The 22,924-nt window shown below is 38.6% G+C and overlaps 1 protein-coding gene and 1 long non-coding RNA gene across 2 annotated transcripts; one reads left to right on the top strand and one right to left on the bottom strand.

Annotated features, from left to right (window-relative positions):
* The first annotated feature begins 7,197 nt into the window (after window positions 1-7,197).
* LOC110728340 (DUF21 domain-containing protein At1g47330-like) lies at window positions 7,198-21,443 on the top strand. The gene is made up of 12 exons (XM_021907992.1): window positions 7,198-7,511; window positions 8,340-8,416; window positions 8,507-8,590; window positions 8,685-8,798; window positions 12,454-12,540; window positions 12,668-12,807; window positions 12,887-12,974; window positions 16,102-16,175; window positions 17,591-17,703; window positions 18,792-19,030; window positions 20,687-20,733; window positions 21,056-21,443. The coding sequence occupies exons 1-12, from the start codon at window positions 7,322-7,324 to the stop codon at window positions 21,120-21,122; spliced, it is 1,320 nt and encodes a 439-aa protein (XP_021763684.1). The 5' UTR covers window positions 7,198-7,321; the 3' UTR covers window positions 21,123-21,443.
* On the bottom strand, window positions 9,423-11,819 carry LOC110728341. Its single transcript, XR_002512671.1, has 2 exons — window positions 10,137-11,819; window positions 9,423-9,731 (listed from the first exon to the last, which is right to left on the bottom strand). It is a non-coding gene; the product is annotated as an uncharacterized LOC110728341 (long non-coding RNA).
* Window positions 21,444-22,924: the final 1,481 nt, after the last annotated feature.

Here is a 22,924-nt window from a genome sequence, read left to right as displayed (position 1 = left end):
AACTTTTTAGCTAAGTATTGTGAGTAAAATACTCGAGGGAGAGTAGCCGACTGTAATGGAACAGACGGCATGCCCCTGTAAAGATAAAGAGTGAAACTCAATGGAGAGTAGCCGACTGTAAAGGTACAGACGGCATGCCCCTCGTAATACAAAATTGAATAGTAAGTGCCAACTTTATTAAGTAGCTCTTTACTTTACATCATTCAAAAGAAATATTTCTTAAGGTTATCTACATTCCAAGTTCGAGGCAACGGTTGTCCGTCTGGTGTTTCCAGACGGTAGGTACCGTCCCTGACTTCCGCATAGATTCGGTAGGGTCCTTCCCAGTTGGGAGTTAGTTTGCCAGACTCGTTAGCCCTACCAACTGCTTCCATTTTTCTAAGTACAAAGTCCCCTACTTTGAGTGGACGCCTGTGCACTTTTTTGTTGTATGATCTAGTCATTCTCAGGCGGTAGATTTCATGGCGCAAAACAGCATTGCCCCTCTTTTCAGGAAGTGAGTCTAATGCCAGGCGCATAGCTTCCCAGTTTGCCTCTTCGTCATATAGCATTACTCGAAGAGTCGGCTCGTAGTGTTCTATTGGAAGAACAGCTTCTGCACCATAAGTTAGGAGGAATGGAGTTTCTCCAGTCGCCCCTTTTTCAGTCGTCCTAATGGCCCAAAGAACATGTGGTAGTTCATCTGCCCATAGGCCGCCTGCTCGTTCAATTTTTTTCTTGAGACCGTCTGAGATGATTTTATTAAAGGCTTCTACCTGGCCGTTTGCTTGTGGACGGCCGACAGATGCAAAGTAATGTCCAATTCCTTGGTCTCCCAACCAGCTTTTGAGAACAGGCGTCTCAAATTGGGGACCATTATCAAAAACCATAGACATGGGAACCCCGAACCGAGTGATGACGTTTTTCCAAATGAATGAAATTACATCTTTCGTCTTGATTCCCTTTACAGCCTCCGCCTCTACCCATTTAGTGAAGTAGTCAACGGCAACAAGTATATACCTTCTGCCGCCTGTAGCAGGCGTATATGGACCCAGAATGTCCATGCCCCACTTAGCAAACGGTAGTGGGCTGTGAATGGTAGTGAGGTCAGTAGCCGGACGGTGAATTAATTTGCCAAACCTTTGGCACTTGTCACATTTTTTCACCATCTCCATTGCATCTGCTTCCAAAGTAGGCCAAAAGTAGCCCTGCCGCCTTGCCCTTTGAGCAAGCATCCTACCACCTATATGGGAAGCACAGAAACCAGAGTGAAGATCATCTAGTATCTCTCGTCCCTTTTCAGGAGTAACACACTTTAAGAAGGGTTGAAGGTGCCCCCTCTTGTGCAGTTCCCCCTGTATCATTTCAAAACAGGAGGCTCGTTTTTTCAGTGATGCCGCCTGTTGAGGATCATCCGGCAGTGTACCGTTTGTCAGATATGCCCTGATTGAATCCATCCAGGTTGAGCTTCTGTCTAGAATTCCAATAGGATTTTCCTCGATGCTTCTCTTCTCCATTACTTCCCAAAACACAGTTCGAGGAGTATCGGAGGAGGCGGATGATGCTAATTTCGAGAGTGCATCTGCCTGGTTGTTTTCTGATCTCGGTACTTGGATCAGATGGAAATCCTCAAGGGAGCCGACTGCTTGTCGGACCGCCTGTAAATATTTGATCATGGCCGGATGTGTTGCTTCGTATTCGCCATTGTACTGACTCACTATCAGTTGTGAATCAGAACAGGCGTCTATTTTCCTTGCCCCGGCCGCCTTACACATGCGGATCCCGGCTAGTAAAGCTTCATATTCTGCCTCATTGTTTGAAGCCTGGAAACTGAAGCGTAGAGCATACTCGAACCTGTCGCCCTCTGGAGATTGACATACGACGCCTGCTCCACAACCGTTTGAAGTAGAGCTTCCGTCCACATATACCTTCCAGACTTGGTCTGGAACTTGAGAGTCAGGAGGACGAGTCATCTCTACAATAAAGTCAGCAAAGGCTTGCCCCTTCACTGCTTTTCTAGGCTCGAAAGTAACTTCGAGACTCTGCATTTCTATGGCCCATTTGATCATTCGTCCGGAGGACTCCATGGTGGTAAGGGGCCGTTTGATCGGTTGGTCGGTATACACGACGACTGCATGTGCCAGAAAGTAGGGCTTCAATTTTTTAACAGCCATGAAGAGTGCAAGACCAAATTTCTCCACTAGGGGATACCTCAACTCGGCATTTTTCAGTACGTGACTGACAAAGTAGACCGGAAGTTGACAGCCGTCCCTTTCAGCAAGGAGCACCGCGCTTAACGCATGATCAGAGACGGCCAGGTACATGTAGAGATTTTCTTTGGGCAAAGGGCTGACCAGCCTTGGCAAGGAATGCAAGTGAACCTTTAATTTCTGGAAGGCGGCCTCAGCATCCGGCCCCCATTCAAACCTTGCCTTTTTCTTAATTGCCTGGAAAAAGTATAGGCATTTGTCGCCTGATCGGCTTAGAAATCTTCCCAAGGCCGCCAGACAACCTGTTAACTTCTGAACCTCTCGGACGGTACGAGGCGACTGCATGTCAATGACCGCCTGTACCTTCTCAGGGTTCGCCTCTATTCCTCTCTGGTTGATAAGGAATCCGAGAAATTTCCCAGACTCAACTCCAAATACACATTTCTTGGGATTGAGCATGACATGGTGCCGCCTGAGTGTGGCGAAAGTTTCTCGGAGGTCCGTCAGATGATCTTTCTGAAGTTTAGTCTTAACAATCATATCATCAATGTATGCCTCGACGTTTCTCCCAATCTGATCAAAGAACACTGTGTTTATCATTCGTTGGAATGTAGCCGGGGCATTCTTAAGACCAAACGGCATGACCGTATAACAGTATAATCCCTGATCAGTGACGAAGGCCGTCTTCTCTTGATCTTTCTTCCACAAAGGAATTTGATGAAAACCAGAATAGGCGTCCATCAAGGCATGGCCGGCTGTTGAGTCGACCAGGTTATCAATTTTGGGCAGAGGGTAACTGTCTTTGGGGCACGCCTTGTTCAAGTCTGTGTAGTCTACACACATTCGCCAGGTGCCATTCGGCTTTTTAACAAGTACCACATTTGCAACCCAATCTGGGAAGTAACATTGCCGAATGAACCCTGCATCAAGTAATTTTTTGACTTCGGCGGCGGCCGCCTGACCTCTTTCTTCACCATGGTTCCGCTTCTTTTGCCGTACCGGCTTCTTTTTCGGATCCACAGCGAGTTTGTGTACTGCCAGATCAGGACTAATGCCTGGCATTTCATGGACTTCAAATGCAAAGATGTCCTTGTATTCTTTCAACAGGTTGTGAAAGTCATCACCAAGGTTTCTCAGAGCAGTCGTCCCAACTTTGACTGTTCGGTCAGGGCGGGAGTCGTCTAATATCAGGTCCGTATGCTCACCAGCCGGCTGAGGGCGGAACTCATCCGGCCGGTCCTCTGCCAATGATTGCTATTTTCTTGCCTTTCTGGCGGACTCTGTCTGGGACGCCTTTCTTTTTCTGTCGCCTGTTTCTTGAACAGGCGCACTTTCCTTGACATTGTCAAGGTCTGTTTTTTCTCCACTTGACCCAGTGGCCTTAGCAGTGGGTTTGACATCCGAGAGATAGCACTCTCGGGCCATCCTCTGATCTCCGCTTAGGGAGCCGACTGTTCCATTGTCCCTTTCAAACTTAAGCAGCATAAGTGACGGGATTATAACAGCCTTGGCACTATTCAGGGTTGGGCGACCCAGAATCATGTTGTAGGCAGAGAGTTCCTCTACAACTAGGAATCGGACTACCATGTGTCGTCCTTCCCCTTTTTCGCCCAGGCGGACGGGTAGATCAACTCGTCCCAGTGGGTGGACGACTCCTCCTCCAAACCCTATTAAAGGGTGGGAGGCCGGATGTATGCAGTCCGTCTGATATTTCAGTTTTGACAGACATTTGCTGCTGATGAGATCTGAAGAGCTCCCAGTATCTATGAGGATTCGACCAACTCTCTGGTTGGCCACTTTACATTCAATAACGAGAGGGTCGTCATGCGGCCCCCTTATTCCTCCTAGATCCTCTTCAGTGATGACAATCTCAGGAAATGTATATTTGGACGGTCGTTCTTGGTGAACGGAATTTACATCTAACCGCCTTATATTATCTTTGTTGCCCCTAATAGTGGGGCCGCCTCCTGAGAAGCCGCCTGCAATGGTGTAGACGACTGCATCATCTGTATCGGAACTGTCGGCCTGTTGATTCTTTTTGGCCGACTGCTTTTTTGAGGAAGTATTCCCCGTAGATTTCTTGACATAAGTGTCAAGATCACCTTGATCAGCCAAGCGGTCTAGGTACCGCATGAGACTAATGCAGTCATTGGTGTGATGACCAATGTCATCATGATAAGCACAGATTTTGTCTTGGCTCCGGTTGCTCGCAGAACCCTTCATGGGGAGCGGTTTCTCAATTGAGAGCCGTCCCTTTATTTCTTTTAGGATAAACTGGTTATCCTTGTTAAACACATACTTTGGGGAGTATGGTTTGAATTCCTTTTTCTTCTTGGCCGGCTGTTTAGAGGAATCAGCCGCCCAGACCCCTTTTCTTTTTTCATCTTTGTTGGACGACTGTTTCTGTCGTCCTTCTCTATTGTCGAACCTCTTCCCGTCCGACTGTTTCATTGTACACAGATCAGTCGCCTGTATATAGGCTTCTGCTTCAATCAAGGCCTCTTGAAGAGTCGCCACCCTTTTTCGAACTAAATCAAATTTGAAGGTAGACCCGTCTTTGAGACCTCTAAAAAAGTCAGTATAAGCTACCTCATCCGGTAACCCTTGAATCTGTATTCTCATCAGGTTGAACCGCCTGATGTAGGAACGAAGCCCCTCCTTTTCACCCTGCTGAATTGTTCCCAAATCAAGGGTCGTTTTCTTCGCAGGGATGTTCATTGCAAAGTTGGAGGCAAATAAGTAAGCAAGCGTCCTGAAACTGTTTACACAACCAGTCGGCAGGTTGCCGAACCATTGCTGTGCAATTCCCTTGAGAGTTGCTGGGAAACACTTGCACCAAGTGGGATCATCCAACCCTTGAAGGTACATCAGGTTGGTGAATGCCATCAGATGGTCTTCCGGGTTAGTAGTGCCATCATAGGCGCCTACTAAAACATTTTTTACTTTGGCCGGCTGAGCGGCTTCAGTAATTTCCTTGGAGAAGGCCGACGGCTGTTCACCAAGTCTAAGCAGCCGTAGCTGCCAGTCCATAGGTTGGACGTTTTTTGCTGCAGGTCCACCAAATGGAGGTGGCTGCATAAAATATTGTTGTTGCGGCACAAATGGCAAATTTGGTACCGCCTGCGCACTATGAAAGCCAGACTGACGGGAGGTGCCGCCTGACTGACTCTCATGGTACGACTGAGTTGGCCTCATCGAGGCATTTCGCAAACTGTCCTGAAAATTTGAAGTAGAAGCCGACTCTGATAATCGGTCACTCTTCTTCTGCTCTAGCAGGTGCCGAGCATCTGTGAACGTTTGCTTTGACCCGTCCGCCTGAATATGACGAACCGGTTTCCTATTTCCCGTAGGATAACGGAGTTTTGTGAAATCAAGAGCAGACGGCTCCCGCTTCTTAGATTTAGGATGGGGAGTCGCCTCTCGCCCTTGAACTGGCTTCCTCTTCAGTGAAGTGGAAGGTTTTTTGGCCGCCTGCTCTTTGACTGAAGCAGGCGGTTTTTTGTTGATCAACTCTTGGATCTCTCCCTTGAATCCCCTCATGAAGGTCATGAGTTCGTTCCTTGTGATGGGAGCAGACCCATCAGTCGGCTGTTGCCGAGCAAGCGGTGCGCCTGCTGGCTCGCTTCCTGTTTGAAGATACTCCCGTTCCCTTATTTCAGTATGACGGGTACGGCGGGCCCTTAGGGTCCCGTCTGGAGCTGTATGAGTTTCAACTTCAAATTCACTTTCGGTATCATGGTCCGACTGAACTTGAGGGTCGTCTAGGGGACGCCTCTCTTCTGGGGTCGGTACAGACTTGGATGCCATCTCTGAAGTACTCTCCCCACAGACGGCGCCAAATGTTTTGGGGTTTTCTGATGTCCTGCGGGAGAGCTACAATTCCGAGACTGGAACCGGACGCCTGTACCTGCAAAATAACGGAGACTCCTGAGAGCTCCGCCTCCAACGGTCAAGTTAGTACCTGATTAAGGAGTAATCAATACAGAAATTAAAGTAATAAGGTCTCTCTAGGTGAGAGTATTTAATATAGGTAATCTGCTTTGCTAGCGAGATCAGCCGGTTATTAGTGTGTTCCGTAATGTTTCTCCTCCGTTCCGTTAATTATTCCGTCCCTTGATTAATGAGGATTAATCGAGTATTTATAGCCTTGGGAAGCGTGCAACTCTCTAGGTTTAAGGTAAACCTAGGGCCGATCGGGCTTCTAGACTGAAATGGGCCTTGATGGCCGGTTGTCCCATTTGGCATGGGTGGACACGTGGCGTGTCTTAAGTGGTCCGTGGAGGACGCGTGGCGGAACCTGGTTGGTCCACTTGTCAAACGGCGCTTGGTGGATAAAAATCCCCTAATCAGGTTTTTTTGGTTCCCTCTAGGGTTTTCCTTTGGAAGGGTTTATCTAGCCTCCATTGCTAGATTTTTTTTCTTTACTCTTCTCCTTTCTCCTCTTCTCATCCATCTATTTTCTTCTGATCTCAATTGTAAATTTTTGTAGGGGCTTTCACTAGTGGTTTTACTGGTGATAAGGCCCAAAAAACTTTTTAATTGATTTCAATAAAAGGATCCCATATTTATGATGGGGTTTATTGAATTAGGCTTATTCTTTTTTTGTTTGTTCGTGTGCTAAAGATCGAAGATTTAGGGTTTCATCGTCTCCGAAAATATATAGAAGGCCATATGAGTTTCTTCACTCAAACAACTACTCATCCGTGGATCTCAAGCCGAATTAGAGCTAACTCACAGATTGTATTGCTGCAGATGAAGTTTTTTATTAAGGCGATCGTCGATCGAATGTGCGATGTAACTATTTCTAAGGTGATTTGTACTTATATTGAAATTTTAGACTTTTTAGGAGTTGTTTGTAAATATCGTTTGACTCTCTTTCATTAATAAAATCTTTTTTCTTCCCGTAAAAAAAAAAATAAAAAATAAAAAATCGTGCATGTGGAGAGTTCGAGACTTAAGCTAGTGCAGTCCTATTTACATCGTAACATTTTAACCTATGCCGTGCATTAACGCGTGTATCTTTCGGAAATTTAAGCAAAAAGGGATCATCAAATCACCAAACAAAGACAAAAAGGGAAAAGTGAGGAGTGAGTAAGGAGTTGAATTAGCAAGGAAGAGAGAGAGAAATAAAGATGAGCAATCATGGCGATGGAGCTGGTGGTATGACGTTATCAGTATATGTAGAAAATCTAGTGATAATAGTAAGCTTAGTTATATTTGCTGGTCTGATGGCTGGTCTGACCCTCGGTCTCATGTCTCTCGCTCTTGTTGACCTTGAAGTCCTCATCAAGGCTGGCCGTCCTCAGGATCGTATCCACGCTGGTCCCCACTTTCTCTCTCTCTTTCTTTAATTCATCATATTTCATTATTATTGTTGTTCTTGTTGATTTTGCAGTTGTTTATTTTATGCTAAATTCAACCTTGTTTTTGGGTTATTCTTGTTGGGTTTATTTGGATTGGATTTAGCAATACGTACCCTCTTCATCGAGTTTTATTTGTTGCTTTACTAGTTCAAATTATATTACAGTTTTTCGAGGAATTAATCATTTTCCGGATGACCAGTACTTTCATTTATTTATTTAAACAAATGATCAAACAGTTTTTCAATTTTTTAGTTTTTTTTTTTGGTGGGTTTATTTGAATTGGGTTTATGTTGTGTTATGTTCCTAGAGGAATAAATTATCCTTTTAGGGACAATAATTTATTTGTTTATTAGTTGAATGATCAAACATCTTTGACTGCTGATGCTGAATATTGAATTGGTACCAAGTTTTGTGTAGTTTGCTACTGTATGTATGTGGATTATGGAGTAAACCATTTAATCAAGAAAGATAGGATTTTTTCAGAGGTTTTTTTTTGGGTTTATATGATTTGACAGGATAGTTTTCCTTTACTCTGATTGAAAAGGTTCAATTTGGTACCATGCTCTAGTTTTGGCAAATAGATGGTCATTTTTATTAGATAATTAATCATTGGAACGTTTCGAAATTGGACCGTCCCCTTATTCTTACAAAGCGAGTCTTAACCAGAACAATATATTTGAGATGATTGTTATAATAAGAAAGGAGGGCTTATTTGGTTGAGTGATGGATGGTTGTGTTTTTTTGCTATCATCCCACTGACTTGTTATCACCCATCTTTCTTTGGCAGCAAAAATATTTCCAGTGGTAAAGAATCAGCATCTCCTGCTCTGTACTCTTCTTATTGGGAACTCTTTGGCAATGGAGGTATGGGACGATAATTTGAACCAGTGTTGATTCTAGCCTCTAGCTATCTAGCTTTGATTATATCGACTTGTGTTTTCCTTATTTTTGCAGGCTCTTCCCATATTTTTGGATAAACTTGTCCCCCCATGGGCTGCAATTGTGATATCAGTAACTCTGATTCTTATGTTTGGTGAGGTGAGAGATTTTTCTCACTTTTTATACTTCGTATAAAAAGACCTTTAGTTTGCATACAATGCTTTATTGTTTTTATTTGTCTCTTTCCTTGTAGATATTGCCACAGGCAGTTTGCACACGCTATGGGCTAGTGGTTGGAGCTACATTGGCACCCTTTGTTCGTGTATTACTTTGGTTATTTTTCCCCATTTCTTATCCAATTAGTAAGGTAAGATTCTGTTTGGAAAAACTAATGCATATGACGAGGGCAAGTATGATTTGTAGGTTTTTAATTTAAGTACATTCGCAATACAGCTTTAAATTGTCTATAACAATGCTTTCTAGTGAATGATTGTTGCACCTTTAGATTACTTTAACTAGATCATTGGATCACAAGAAGGGTAAACAAGAGCGAAATACTTGACAAGCATGTGTTAGGCTCTTTTGTACTTAGCTTATCTAAATAATTATAACAAAATCAAGTGTAGCAAAAATAAGTTTAGCTAAAAACAAGGAAATAATTTTTTTTTTCTTTAATTTTTTGCTACTTTTTAACCATTTTTTCAGCAAAAGCAGAAAAGAATGTAGCCTTAGTCAGTGGCGGATCTTGGTAAAAAATATTAAAGGGACCGGTAGGGGTGAAAGTTCGGTATTCGGTTTGGATTATACCCCAAACCGAATCCAAACCGAATTATTTCGGTTTTGGATTTTTGAAACTGAATCCAAACCGAATTTGGATTCAATTCAATCCAAACCGAAATAATTCGGTTTTGGATATTGAATCCAAACCGAACCGAATTTCTTTAGGCTGTTTTTTTGGGCCTTGAATTCTAGGCTGTTATTGGACAAATAGTTTTGGGCCTTTTAAAGACCTAATTTTTGTACCTGTTCCTGAACAAAACATAAATTTTTAGACAAAGCTTCCACCACCACAATTAATGTCACGAATTACAACACTTAAGTTTGTCCAGCCAAAATAAAAATTACAGACAGTCAAACACAACAGTAATCTTAAACATAAAATGACAGTATGGCAGATTGGCAGCAGCTTGATTCAAATCTGGCATTAGCTTCTTCTTCTTGGCAGCGTACTCTTCATGCATTCAATCAAGCTCAACCAAGTTTGGGTTGATTGGATCAGTAATTTTCATATTCTTCAAGTCTAACATTCAAAAAATAAACAAGTTACATAATATATATGATATAATGAAAAAAAAAACATATGATAATTAATCATTATACTACAAAAATAAGGCTCATAAAATAATGAATCTATAAAAAATAACATAAGTACTCACCAATTTGAACATAACAGAACAAAACATCACTATAAAGATTGAACAAAACATCACCAATTTGAATGGAATCAATTCGAACATAATAACCCAGAGATAAATCAAAATTCCCAATTTGAACATAATAAATTAATAACTCAATTTCACAATTCGAACATAATAAATTAATTTCCCAGAAATAACTCAAAATTCCTAATTCGAACATAATTCAAATTCCCAATTCAAAAAAACAAATGAAAGAGGAAAAGAGGAGTAAATAAAAAAATCCTTACCTTTGAGTGACTGAGAGAGGTGGTGGCGACAGAAGGTGGTGGCGCGTCGCGGATTGAGGGAGTACGAAGTCTACGAACACCAGATATGAAGAAAGGAACTGATATTCGACCAAGGAGACAATATACGGTGGCCGGAGTGAGATACGGTGGTGAGATACAGTGGTCGGAGTGAAGGAAATGAAGGGTTTTGGTGAGGAAGTAGAGGAATTGAGGAGTGAAGGTGGCCGAAAGTCAGAAAAATGAAGGAGAAAATTAGGGTTTGCTATATATATGTAGGGGAATTGGGCTGGAATCTATATGGGCTTTAAACATTTCGGTTTGGATTTCGGTTTTCGGTTTTTTAGGACCCAGAACCGAATCCAAACCGAAATAATTCGGTTTCAGGATTTTGGAACCGAATCCAAACCGAAAACTGAAAAAACCGAACCGAATTTCTAGTTCGGTTTGGTTTGGATCGGTTTTCGGTTTTTATCCAAACTACTTTCACCCCTAGGGACCGGGAATGAATATTTTACCAGTTGCTCAAAACTAATCACTATATTCCAAATTTTTATAAATAAAAGAACATCATTAAGTTCAATAGCTAATTAATTGCAATAATGTACCAGAGGCCGGGCCCCAAATGACTTCGGTGGAAGGTCCCCCTTTGGCCTTAGTATGCATAAGGTAGATCAGGTGGATTCTAACACTTAAGAAAAGGGATCATCTTGTAATTTGAGATCTAATCAATTGGTCAAGGGAAAAAGGGTTGGGAGGTTTGAGTTTATTCGTAGGGAATGTGGTGTCCAAGAATGTCCATGCACTTGTTGAAATTTGCTGCCTACTGTCCTGGAAAAATTTATCTGTAACTGATCTTTACAGGTCTACATTTGTTTTGGATTCTTCATTTTCTATGAAAATTTATACGTAAGGAAATTGGGTGATGTGTCTTGCCTATAAAGATTCGAAGATTTTATGTTTTCTTTGGTCATCTTGATCAAAGAATTTGGCTTGCTCAATCATCAGGTCACATTTTGTATTTTTGCTTTCAAGTCCTTATGAAAAAACGTAAAATCACTGAATGTTTGGGAGCTAAAGGTTCCAATAAAATTCAAGGCTTTCATTCTCAAAACAAGATGTAGGCGTAATTATTTGCTTCTGCAGTAGTCTACAAGAGCCTTATCTCATAGTTTATGTAACACTTTTTTGGTTGTTGATTTAGAAATAAAGATATACTCCCTCCGTCCCCTTTTGATAGTCCCTTATGGGCATTTTTCACGAGAATTAATAAACACAAACAAGAATAGTTAAAATACATTGAAAAAGTAAATTGACATTGGGTATGCAAAAAAGTAGAGAGAAAAAGTAATAAAAGTACATGGGAAAGCAAAATTTACATGGAAAATTTAAATTTGCACAACTATTGTTTTTAATTGGATGGAATTTTGGTAAAAAATTAATATTAATGGTTGTTGGAAAAAGCAAATGGGGTGAACATTTTGGGACTAAAATTTGTTCATAAGGGATTATCAAAAGGGGACGGAGGGAGTAAATTAGAAAGATACAAAGGGGGTTCCACCCATGTACAAAAAGAGACCTAAGGAAAGAAAAAATTAAATCATTCTCTTAAGCCCTTCTGAAGCTGTGTTTGTGATCACATTTATGTATATGCAGAATCTGATGCTTATCTCTTCATTTGCTGCAAGATAGCTGGTACTTTTTGGAAGTGATAAGCATCAGATGAAGCATTAAAAGGAGAATTCTGGTTCTGCTCTGCCTTTATGATCGGCCACAAGCGAGATGGGTTGGTTTCTTTCATGATATGTTTTTTTCTGACAGTAATTTGGGTGCTTTTGGCTGAAGTGATGATTTTATCTTTCATGATTAAGTATTTAAATTAATTTGGTGAAGGTGTTACGGACTATTGGGATCATTTGGTGTTTTAGCCTCTGTGTCATGTGGCATTGTGTGCTTCTACTACAAATTTACTTTCAGATTTCTTTTGTTCTTTTTCTATATACGATAGCTTTCCCTCTGTTTCAGCTTCTTTAATTTTTTATTCTTTAATTTTTTTTATGAAAAAAATTTCTTATCCAAGTGTAAACATCTTTCGTGAACACAAGCCTTTTATTAGACTACTAATAACTGCTCTAGATAAGCTATGAAAGTGGCATTGGCTTGCCGAATTTAGATCATAATGTCTTTCCCTACTTAATAAAATTACTTTTCATTCTTAGCTAGAGTTCCATATTTGAGGATGAACCGTAAGTTGTAAATCTTGTCTGAATCAGCAGGTACTCTTTTCTTATATTAATATTAGCTTCCTTGTTGAAATTAGGTTCTAGACTGGATGTTGGGCAAGGGACAGACTGCACTCTTACGAAGAGCTGAGCTTAAAACTTTTGTTAATTTTCATGGGAATGAGGTATACTTGTTGGAACTCCCTTGCAAAAGAGTCATCTCTGATTTACCTCTTCTTGCCAATTTTGGTGGAACTTGATGACATTTTGCTAACAGTTGGCCTTACATTGCTCTAAATGTTTGTTAAATAGGCTGGGAAAGGTGGGGATTTAACACATGATGAGACTACTATCATAACAGGTGCCCTTGAAATGACTGAGAAGACTGCAAAGGATGCCATGACCTTGATATCGAAGGCATTTTCCCTTGATCTGGATGCAACTCTTAATTTGTGGGTCTATTGCTGATTTTGAGTCTTACATAGTGTCTCACACAGTCTTCATATCTCTAATATCATTTTTCCTCTGCAGGGAAACACTTAATGCTATTATGGCAATGGGACACAGTAGAGTTCCTGTTTATTATCAAAACCCATTGAACATAATTGGATTAGTCCTGGTATTTCCTTTTCTATATCATGTTATGCTTCACCTAGAGTTGCAACTTACATAAATATCAACTTCCATTTTTTCTAGATTGCTTATTTGCTGACAAGTTCTCATTACTATTTGTACTTTGGTTGCTTGCATAGTATCTGTCACATATCACCTGCATTAGATGTTTCAAAATTGAAAGATAGCTTTTGATTCTCTTGTATTGAGAAGACTACTCTGCATACTCTCATATGTTATAAAAAGTAAATATTAGATTGTTATCCTAGGTCCTATGGGAGTATGGGTATTGTTCTTTGTGGGTGTTAGTTTGTAAATTTTAGGTATCATATATGGGTTTGGAATCAACTAAATTCAAGCATATTGTTCAGTTCACAACTATTCAAAAAACTGAAACCAGTAGAGCTCACACTCTACACCCACTAGGTGCAGGGTTTCCATTCTTAAAGGGGGGGTGGGGTTCAGCCAAACCCCCACCTCTGATTCTGAATTAATTTTTTTTTTATTTTAACCTTATAATTAATGAAACTCAAATATACTGGATGTTCAAACCCCATCAAGCAAATTCCATAGCCTGCTCTCTTCCATTGCTACATCGTTGTCACTCGTCAGACTTTCTTCTTGCACAATCACATGCTGATGCCACCACCACAGAAACCAAACACAGCTGCCACTATCTTCTGCATGCCTACTAATGGTGATAATATAGGAGTATCTAGCAGGCCTTCTTTCCTTGGTTATGTTCGAACAATTAGGATAAATTGTGGACTGGTGTTGGAGCTTGCTTGTGGCTGTCTTGGTTGGTTGATATGGTGGCCTTAGCTTGACGTGAGAAGAAAAAGGATAAGAAGAAAGAAGGGTTGCCGGAGTCCAGACTACATAACTTTTTTAATCTGTTTTTTTATTTGTTTGCTTTTATTTATTTATTTTTAATTTATATCTGTGATGGGCTCTAGGAAAAATAGAGATTTTATATACATTTTTCAAAGTCTTTTATCCTATTGCAAAATGGTGGATTTGAACCTAACACTAGGTATTAAGTGTAGATTTTCTGGAATCAAATATCTCAAATTCAAGGGTTTGATATTGAAATCCACAATGACACATAGTGCTGAACCAAACAGGGCCTGATAGATGTAGATCAAGCTGGTACTGGCATATTTTTTGTTTCCTTATTACACATCCTCATTTTCTTTTTTCTTTTTTTTATTTTTTTTATTTTTATTATTATTTATTCTTAAAAGTTCCCTAAGACCTCTAACAGTCCTTACCCATTTGTAGGAGTGGGCCTAGGAATATCTAACTTTTGGAAAGTAGTATGATCTGCTACAATGCTGTGATAATTATGCGACTGCTCTTCAATCATTTAAGTCAATGTGTTTAAGGAATTTTTTTCTAGTACTTCCTACATTCTTAATTGTTTGCTCCATTTCCTTCTTTTTGTAGTCAAAGTTCATCAACTTTGATTGTAAATTCTTATTGATATATAAGAAAAAAAATATAGTTATGTGGGATCTTTTTAGATTTGTTTGAATATATATTTTCAAAATATTGGTTTTGTAAACTTTTACTAGCACACCATCTGAGGTTTTAATAGTCGAACATGTTCTTGGCCGTCAAATGGGCCTAACGTGACAAATTCAATTACTAACACATTATAATGGACCGAACACAGCATTCCTCTCAAACTTAATAATGAATGCGACAAATTCCCTGTCGGAGACATCTCCCAGGATATACATAGTCCTCCTTTTACCTTACTTATGTGGCACTCTTTGGCGGAATATCCATTAAAGTTGTATCTTTAAGATATATATGCATTCTTTTTCCTAAAGTTTGCTTTAGGCAATTTTGATATGCAATCTTAATGGACAAATAGGGCATTCCCTTTAATATGGCATACTATATGGTTTTAGTCCTATGATTCTAAGGATAAATTATCTGAAGTGATGGATGTTCAATGGGTCTTTTTACCTTCTACTTTGGAACATATCATGTTTTCTTGTTTTTGTTTTGAAAGTAACGGAGGAGTTTCCTTGTGGAATCAACCTGCCTAGCTGCACTTTGAGCTTAAACCAAAGTGCTAAGGTTGGCAGCAGCATATGTATTGGATAAAGTGATTTAGCTTGCTTTCTTTTGTTGCCACTCTATAGGGATTTTCCTTAGGCATTTCCTTACATGATGTAAAGTGTGGGAGCCTGATTTGTAAGCCTTTTTCTTCAATTTAATTGTTTGGCTATGACAATTTTTTTCCCTCTGATAGATTTTACTCCTTAGCTAAGAAGAAATTAATATAGTAATGCCTAATCTTAGACTCTTTCACTAAGAATGCATATGCTCTTATAGTTTTTCTGTTTCAAATGGTCTAAGAAAGGGAGGTTGGGAATAGTTATTGTGAGCTTCCTCGTCAGGAATGTTGATGGTATTCTTTCTTCATGTTGTCCTTTTGACTGATTTTGTACATCCCAAAGATAGGTATCATTGTTAACTGAACCATGGCTTCAAGCTCTTTTCCTATTGTATAGGATACAATGTCTGTGGGTTATTCTTAAATGCGAGAACATTTTTGGGACAGAAATTTTGTGAATTGTGAGATTGCCAATTTCCTTAGCTAAACTCAACCATTGAGCATTAATGGCTAATTATCATGTGTCCAATATGATGTTGGGGCGTTGGACTATGTATTCATCATTGAAGTAAGGAGCCTAGAGTGTTGTGGCGATCATGGTATTATAAACTGGCTGCACTGTATTAGTTTTTTAACTTACTATGACGGAGATGTTAGGTTGCAAGCTTGCAACAACCACAAACTATCCACATTGCCTGCAAAAGTAGTTCTGTTACCATTTCAAAATCGCAACTGCATCTGAGTGGAGTGATTGCACTTTGTGAGAGGGTTGTGGTAGTAAAGTCCTTGTTTTTCAAGCTGTATAATTGCCTTTAATCTGGGATCCTTTCTAGCAGAATTCTGTCTCATACTGGCATGATGTGATTGATACATGTTGCAGGTGTCCTCCCTGGGTTTTTTTTTCTCATATGGAAGTGCTTTTTGTATTCTTAGAACAATACATCTGTATGTATGCAATTTTCTCTGTGTTGCCTTTATATGTTTCATTTTTCTGTCATCTGTATAGGTTAAAAATCTTTTAGGTGTTGACCCTGATGAAGGAGTGCCTCTAAGAAAGATAACCATTAGAAAAATTCCCAGGTAATAGGACTTTCTTGATATATTTTTTTTCTTCTTTCTGTAAAGCTATGTGAATTCAAACATTTGACTGAGTCTCCTAAAAAGAAATGCTATCCAAAAGGTTAGATTATGTTAAACTTGATATTAGAGTACTCAGTTGGCAAATATTAGTTGTTTACTAGTCATTGTATTAGGTTGTTCGGAATAGCAAATAACTTTAGAAGGCCACCCTAATCAAATGTTTAGAATCCATTTTGAGAAGATGGACAAGGTTATCATCATGGTGGTAGTGTTTTTTTTTTGTTTTTTTTTTTTGGGTGAATTGCATATGCAGTATGAGAGTTTCAGCATCATTAGTTCTTACAAATTAATTGTGAGTTTTAATTTCCTTAACATATGTTGCATAATATCTAGCAAGGCTGCATGCTTGGGTGTTTCTGAATTGTTAGAAACACAATGAACTAATGAATAGAGCTTCTGAGAGGAGGTTTTTTTGCAATACAGTGCTACTTCACAAGTTTTATCTACGAATTCTTTTGCTTTTCATGCTTGGGCTAATTTTATTGAATAAAGCTTGGTAATTTAGTTTGAGCTGTATAATAAGCATATAGTTGACTTCTTAGTGCTTACTGCTTGAGCTGGAAGATATCCTTCAAACCAAGTACTGGAATGACCAATATTGGCCACTTAATGCAACTTTCACCAAACAGGTTAGGAGGTTAGGAAAGCAAAAAAGTATATTTTGACCATAAGCAGGAACTGAAAGCTAAAAAGAAGAGCGGAGAAAAAAGAATGCATTTCTTACTTACTAACATACTTACATACTTTAAGTGTTTTTTCTATCTACAGTCTGTTGGTGTTCTGCTTGTTTCCTTAGAGGTTTGTCAGAGGACTCCTGATATCTAAAAGTTCCTGAGTTAAACTGTCATTTTTTTGATGATGACGATGACAAAGCTGTTTCCATTTCTGCAAAATGAAAGAAAAATGATAAAATATGATAGGTTTTCAAAAATATTGGAGGTAGAAAAATGATTAAAAACGTGTACAAATTTTTGTTGGAATTATGAATCTTTGGTGCCCATGTACTGTGTTCTTGGTTATGTTAAAAATTATTATGTTGGACATGATGTTTCGACATAGATAATCAATATGGATATTTGACAATTCATATTGGCCCTAAAAAATGCAAGCTTTTTATAAATTGTCTTTACTCTTGGACAGGAAAGTATAAGTTAAAATGGGTGTAGACGAAGTGATGTTATGTACACTGTATGTTTTTACTTTAATTATTGTTCATCTTTAACCCCTTTCTTTAAAATCTCCTTTTCCTTCTCCTTAAAAAACTTAAATTCCTTTTTTATTTGGTGTCTAATTGATTCATATATGTCCAATGTCTTAATTTGTAGTCACTTATCTTGCTTTCTTTGGTACTACAGGGTTCCTGAAAGTATGCCACTGTATGACATCCTGAACCAGTTTCAGAAGGGCCACAGTCACATTGCCGTTGTTTACAAGGATTTAAATCAGACAAATGTAAAGCCTCTGGATGGTAAGTTCAGGAGCATTGACTATGTAATAAAGGGGATTGAATGAGAAATGCTGAGAAGGGTATTAGTGTGTGTGTGTGTGTTTTTATTTTTATTTTTTAATTTTTAAATCTCAGTAATACCACAAAAGCTTATGTTAAGAACCCCAAAGTTCTTATCACGAGCTCACTGTTTAGCTGGTAATTTCTCATACATCCCCAAGTTCGATAAATGCATAAATCTGTGCTACTTTGAAGCTATGGCAATATACTTATGCACAGGTTGATCATATTTAGCTTTGGTCATGAACTCTCCTTAATCTACCAGTTACCACTATATAGTAATTTACTCATTGACATGAAATGTGGTCCAACTACAACCATTGATATGAACTTGTCTAAATAATGAAATTAACATGAAAAATGGTCACTAAATACATTCAGTGACACAATCTTGATAATTGTATAGCAAACATTGTCAATTGGAATGGGTTTTTAGTGACAAAGTTTACACCAATGTGTCTATGTTGACCAGTTTATGCCACTGAGTGTAAAACCAGACCAGATTAGATCAGAATATATTAATTTCAGATCAGATTAGGTGAAGTGAACATATCTATAGGGGCTAAATTAAGGTTATATATATATATGTACTGACAAGTTCTTGTCACTGGCTGTATTCAGACCCTAGTTCATGTTAATTGATAATAATTATAGAATAACGATCTTATTGGATGCATTACAATTAATTTTAAACGAAATAAATAAAATTTTCAAATTTTGGATATTCTCATGCCGGGGACCCTCATGTTATATTGCAAAAAATTTTGAATTAGAGTTGATGAGCCTCCGAAAGTCTTTATATTCAATATTACTACAACTGTGTTCTTTTTTATATTTAAAACAATTTTTAAACTATAGTTAATCAGCCAATTAAAACAAATTTTGATCCAACTACTACTAATTGACCTGGTATTAATTTATTCTGACTTGTTAGCTGATAGCTGTTAGCTGTAAAACTAACGTTTTAAAATTCTTTTTTCCTGAAATAAGCTGTTTTCAATCGAAGAGAACAAAGTCTAAAATCTTGTGATAATTCTGGTAATTCTCAGAGCATGATAGTTCAGGTAGTGATGTAATTCAGCCAAAGGCGACAGATGTGTATGCACTTACTAATGATGGTGAAGGCCAGAAAGTGCAAAAAATTCCTGTTACTACAACCCTCAAACGACATAAAGGTTGCTCCTTCTGTATTTTGGATGTTGAGAACGTGCCTATTCCAGAATTTCCTCCTAATCAAGCCGCGGTTGGTGTGATTTCCATGGAAGATGTAATTGAAGAACTGCTCAAGGTATGTATTAATTCTTATACATGATCTATGTCTGTAAGGCATACCTTTGTGAGCTACATGATCTAGTAATAACATAGAATCACTTATGGAACCTGCTTTAGTAAAGGAATCCAATGGCAGAAAGAAGATTTTATCTGTTGATTTTAACGGTGTTATTTGATCCTGTTGCTTTATTTATTTGTATGCACTCTAAAATTCCAGGCATTATGTAAACCAAGCTCTAGTATGGAACATGGATAGTCACCACATATTTTTAGCAACAAGCAATCTGTAAATAAGGTCATTAAATGTTAGGTGGCTGCTCAATTGTCCTCCCTACTAATCTGTCACCACTTTGTCAAGGCCCCCAAAGTACATGAAGACTCTAATCACCTAATTTTTTTTCGAAGAACAATTTTAATCGGTATAAAACGGTGATTATAATTGATTTCTGCTTCATAAAGTGGACTAGTTTGTAAATTTTCTTTTGGTTACTCTGTGAGGATATTTTGTCTTCATCTCTAAAACTATCTTGGTTGACTAATGCCATTTCTTATATATATATATATATATAAACACTGATTTTACTATTCTGATGTCAGTGGTGTTTAACTTTATGTTTTCTTTACTGATTATAGATTCAAGTTACTGATTCACTATTATTTACTGATTTAAAGCTGATTTTTTAACTGATTGAAACTTGTTTTAAGGTAAAGAGAACATGGCCTTAGCCTACAATGCACTCTAAGAGCTGAAACATAAATTTTAGCTGAAAGAACCAACTTTCGTTCCTAAGACAAACATCTTTTTAAACTTTAGAATGGAGGCAGAAATGAGTTGTTTGGAAAATCCTCTGGAAGAACATGGCATAGAATCATAGATTAAGTTATGCTTGATTGGCCAAACAATTAAATTCGTGCTTTAAGGCTATACATGAGTAATTCATAATCAATTGGGTCAGCTAATTTGTTCGTTGACTATCTTTAAAGCCTAAGGTATGAGGAAGGTATATGTAACATAATAGTGATGAATTCCATAAAGAGAAGGCTAGTGGTGCTGGTGATTTTGCAATTGAACATGCTGGGGGAGGATGAAATAACAAGTCCTACATATGTCATAATCTCAGTTCTCAAGATTGAATCTGAGCTAGAAGGAACTAGATTGACTTAGGTCCATTGAATTTGAAAGGGTCTTTAACTTGAAGGCTATGACAATGAAATTATTCAGGAGTTAAGCTCCTATTATCGTATAAAACTGAAGCAAAAAAAGAACTGAATATATCCAAGATTAAGTTATGGGAGACATTTAGAAGTATTTAAACAAGTATTTCCTTACTAATGACTTTGATCAAAAATCTCTCCATTGAAGTCCTAGTATAATGCAGGGAACAATTGAGCTTAAAGGTGTATGTAATAGTCAGAACCAGTTGTGCTGGATGTGTGATATGTCAAAGAAGCCGGAGCAAAAAATAGATAATTTCTTTAGGGGTCTTGAGTCTCTTGACCCTAAGATTGGCCGATTGATGCTGTCTTAATTCTGTGGGTGCACTGAATGGACCGGTCTTTTTAAATGAGCTGTTAATTTTGTAGCTCCCTTCAAGCATCTTTATCTGTCAGCCCCCCATTGTTCAGCTTTTATCCCCCGTTTCTAATTTAATCTCTCATTGCTTTACTACAGGAGGAAATTTTGGATGAAACTGATGAATATGTAAACATCCACAACAGGTATATCATAACATTACCTTACTTCTACATTAACTTACTATTCTTTGTTTTTTCTGCAATAAACACTATATAGCTGACTGGAAATTACAATTTTGGCTCTCTTTCCAGTTTTACATCCATATCTCAATTTAGTGTAACCTATTTTGTACAATAAACAAAATAATGTTAGAACCAAAGGGCTTATACAACATCAACAGCAAAGCTTTAGTCCTTAAATGCCTATAAAATTGAACATCTCAATGAAAATTGAAGTATGCCAGTTGTGTTGAATTAGATCATTGGTATCAAGTATCAATGTGTTATTTTCTCCCTGTAATAACAGGATCAAAGTCAACATGAATGCATCGCATGAGCAGCTTCCTGGCATAAGTTCTGAACAACCTTTTTGAGATACCTCATCTACTACTTGCGAACAGTAATGACTGGCGTATAGGACTGCGATGAGTAAAACTTCTGAGGCGGATGTGTAAACTAGTGAGATGTATTTGGTGATTAAGTTTCTTTTTGTCATGGTGCTCCGAAAGTTAGTGAAGAGAATGTAATGCAAGTATGAATGGGTAATCTCTTATTGTAGATACGTTCTTCTTTGAAAAATTGTACTAGAAATTGTATTTTTATGATATATAATTTGTATCATAAAACACAGAAACACAGGTATATTTGGAAGATTATATTAATTGATCATCTATTGATTTTTTAGATGGTTTCAATGTGTAAAGCTTCCTTCTTTCTTTCTCGTTTTTTTTTTCTTTTCAAAGTGTGGTTCAATGCTTCAGTCAATACTTGTTCAAGACCAAGTGTGACTGAGGAGGCTATAACCTCGTCTCCATTTAAGATTATTTGCAACAAATTTATTATTCATATGTTTCAAGTTACTTGCAAATTTTAACCCGTTAATTAATTGATAAGTTTCTCTTTAAACTATCCCAATTTGAAAAAAATATGAGTAGCCCCTCTTTCGTGTCCTCATTGTTACACTAATTGTGCTAAATTAGAGAGAAAATATAATTGTGTGGCTTGCCTTCTCATTAATTCTCATGAATAATATATAGAGTTACAACTTCTAACCCTAGAATAAAAAGATAATCCTAGGAAAATAGAAAGTTAACTAAAATATACAAGATAATATTCTACCATATCAAATAATATCCCATAATATCTCAATGCCCTCCTCAAGTTGGAGCATGTGTGTTTAGGGTAAAAATACCCCTTATACATGGTCCAATCCCATAATGACACGTGGCATAATCAAAAGGGTGACACGTGACCCAATGGGAAGATGACATGTGTAATAAGCTAACAAAGAGCACCTAAAATGAGAGAAAAAAAGGCATTTCTTACATCAGAGCCCAAATCCCGATATTCATGTAGAAAGCAGCAAAACGGCGCCCAAAGGTGACACGTGTCAATCCCTGATTGCGCAACCAATTAGGATACGGAAACTTAGGGCACAAACCCTAAAGGGACACAAATTCCCACCCCTATAATACCCTAATCATTTATGATGGGAGGGGGGATTATGACATAACATTTAATAGAGTATCAAAACAGCTACAGTTTCTCTCTACTTTCTCTCTCTAGCTTTTCTGTTTCCGGTTACTAACTTAACCGTCGGAGGCGAATATTCCGGTAACGAAATATTCGTTGTTTTGCAGGTATCAAGTCTCATTGCCAGCAGTACGTGATTAGTGTCCCGAGGGAATCCAAAAAACCCTCGAAATATTTGGCGCCGTCTGTGGGGATACTCGTTCGTAATGGCAATAGATAGTCAGACACCTAATGCCAGCCTGCCCTGGTCATGACAGCCATATAGAGGATATAACCACAACAATCAATTCTAATGATCCTCTGATCACCTCATTTCATGAGGTCTAGGATCTAACAGTTACTATTTCTTCTCTAAAGGCTGCTCTAAGTAAGCTTCGAAAGGAGGTGGAGGAAAAGAGGTCGTCCACTTCTAGACAACCTCCAGAAGGGTAGAGGACGACTCTTAGAGAAGAAATCAGAGCAAGGCAACTAACGCCGAAGATGCTGGGAACACTCCCTTTCGTCGGCCGCATGGAAGGTCTGCCCGGGTGCCACGAACTAATTTGTCAAGGCTCCCTGAGAGAACCCAGTCGGTTGGGGGGAAGACCAGACAACCTCGAAGGGAGGATCCTGAGCCGTCTCAATGCTGGAAGGATGCCAAGGA

The sequence above is a fragment of the Chenopodium quinoa genome, unplaced genomic scaffold, assembly GCF_001683475.1.
Source record: "Chenopodium quinoa cultivar QQ74 unplaced genomic scaffold, ASM168347v1, whole genome shotgun sequence".
NCBI classification, from domain to species: domain Eukaryota; kingdom Viridiplantae; phylum Streptophyta; class Magnoliopsida; order Caryophyllales; family Amaranthaceae; genus Chenopodium; species Chenopodium quinoa.
The sequence above is the reverse complement of the archived record's forward strand: the minus strand, read 5'-3'. Positions and strand labels throughout refer to the sequence as shown.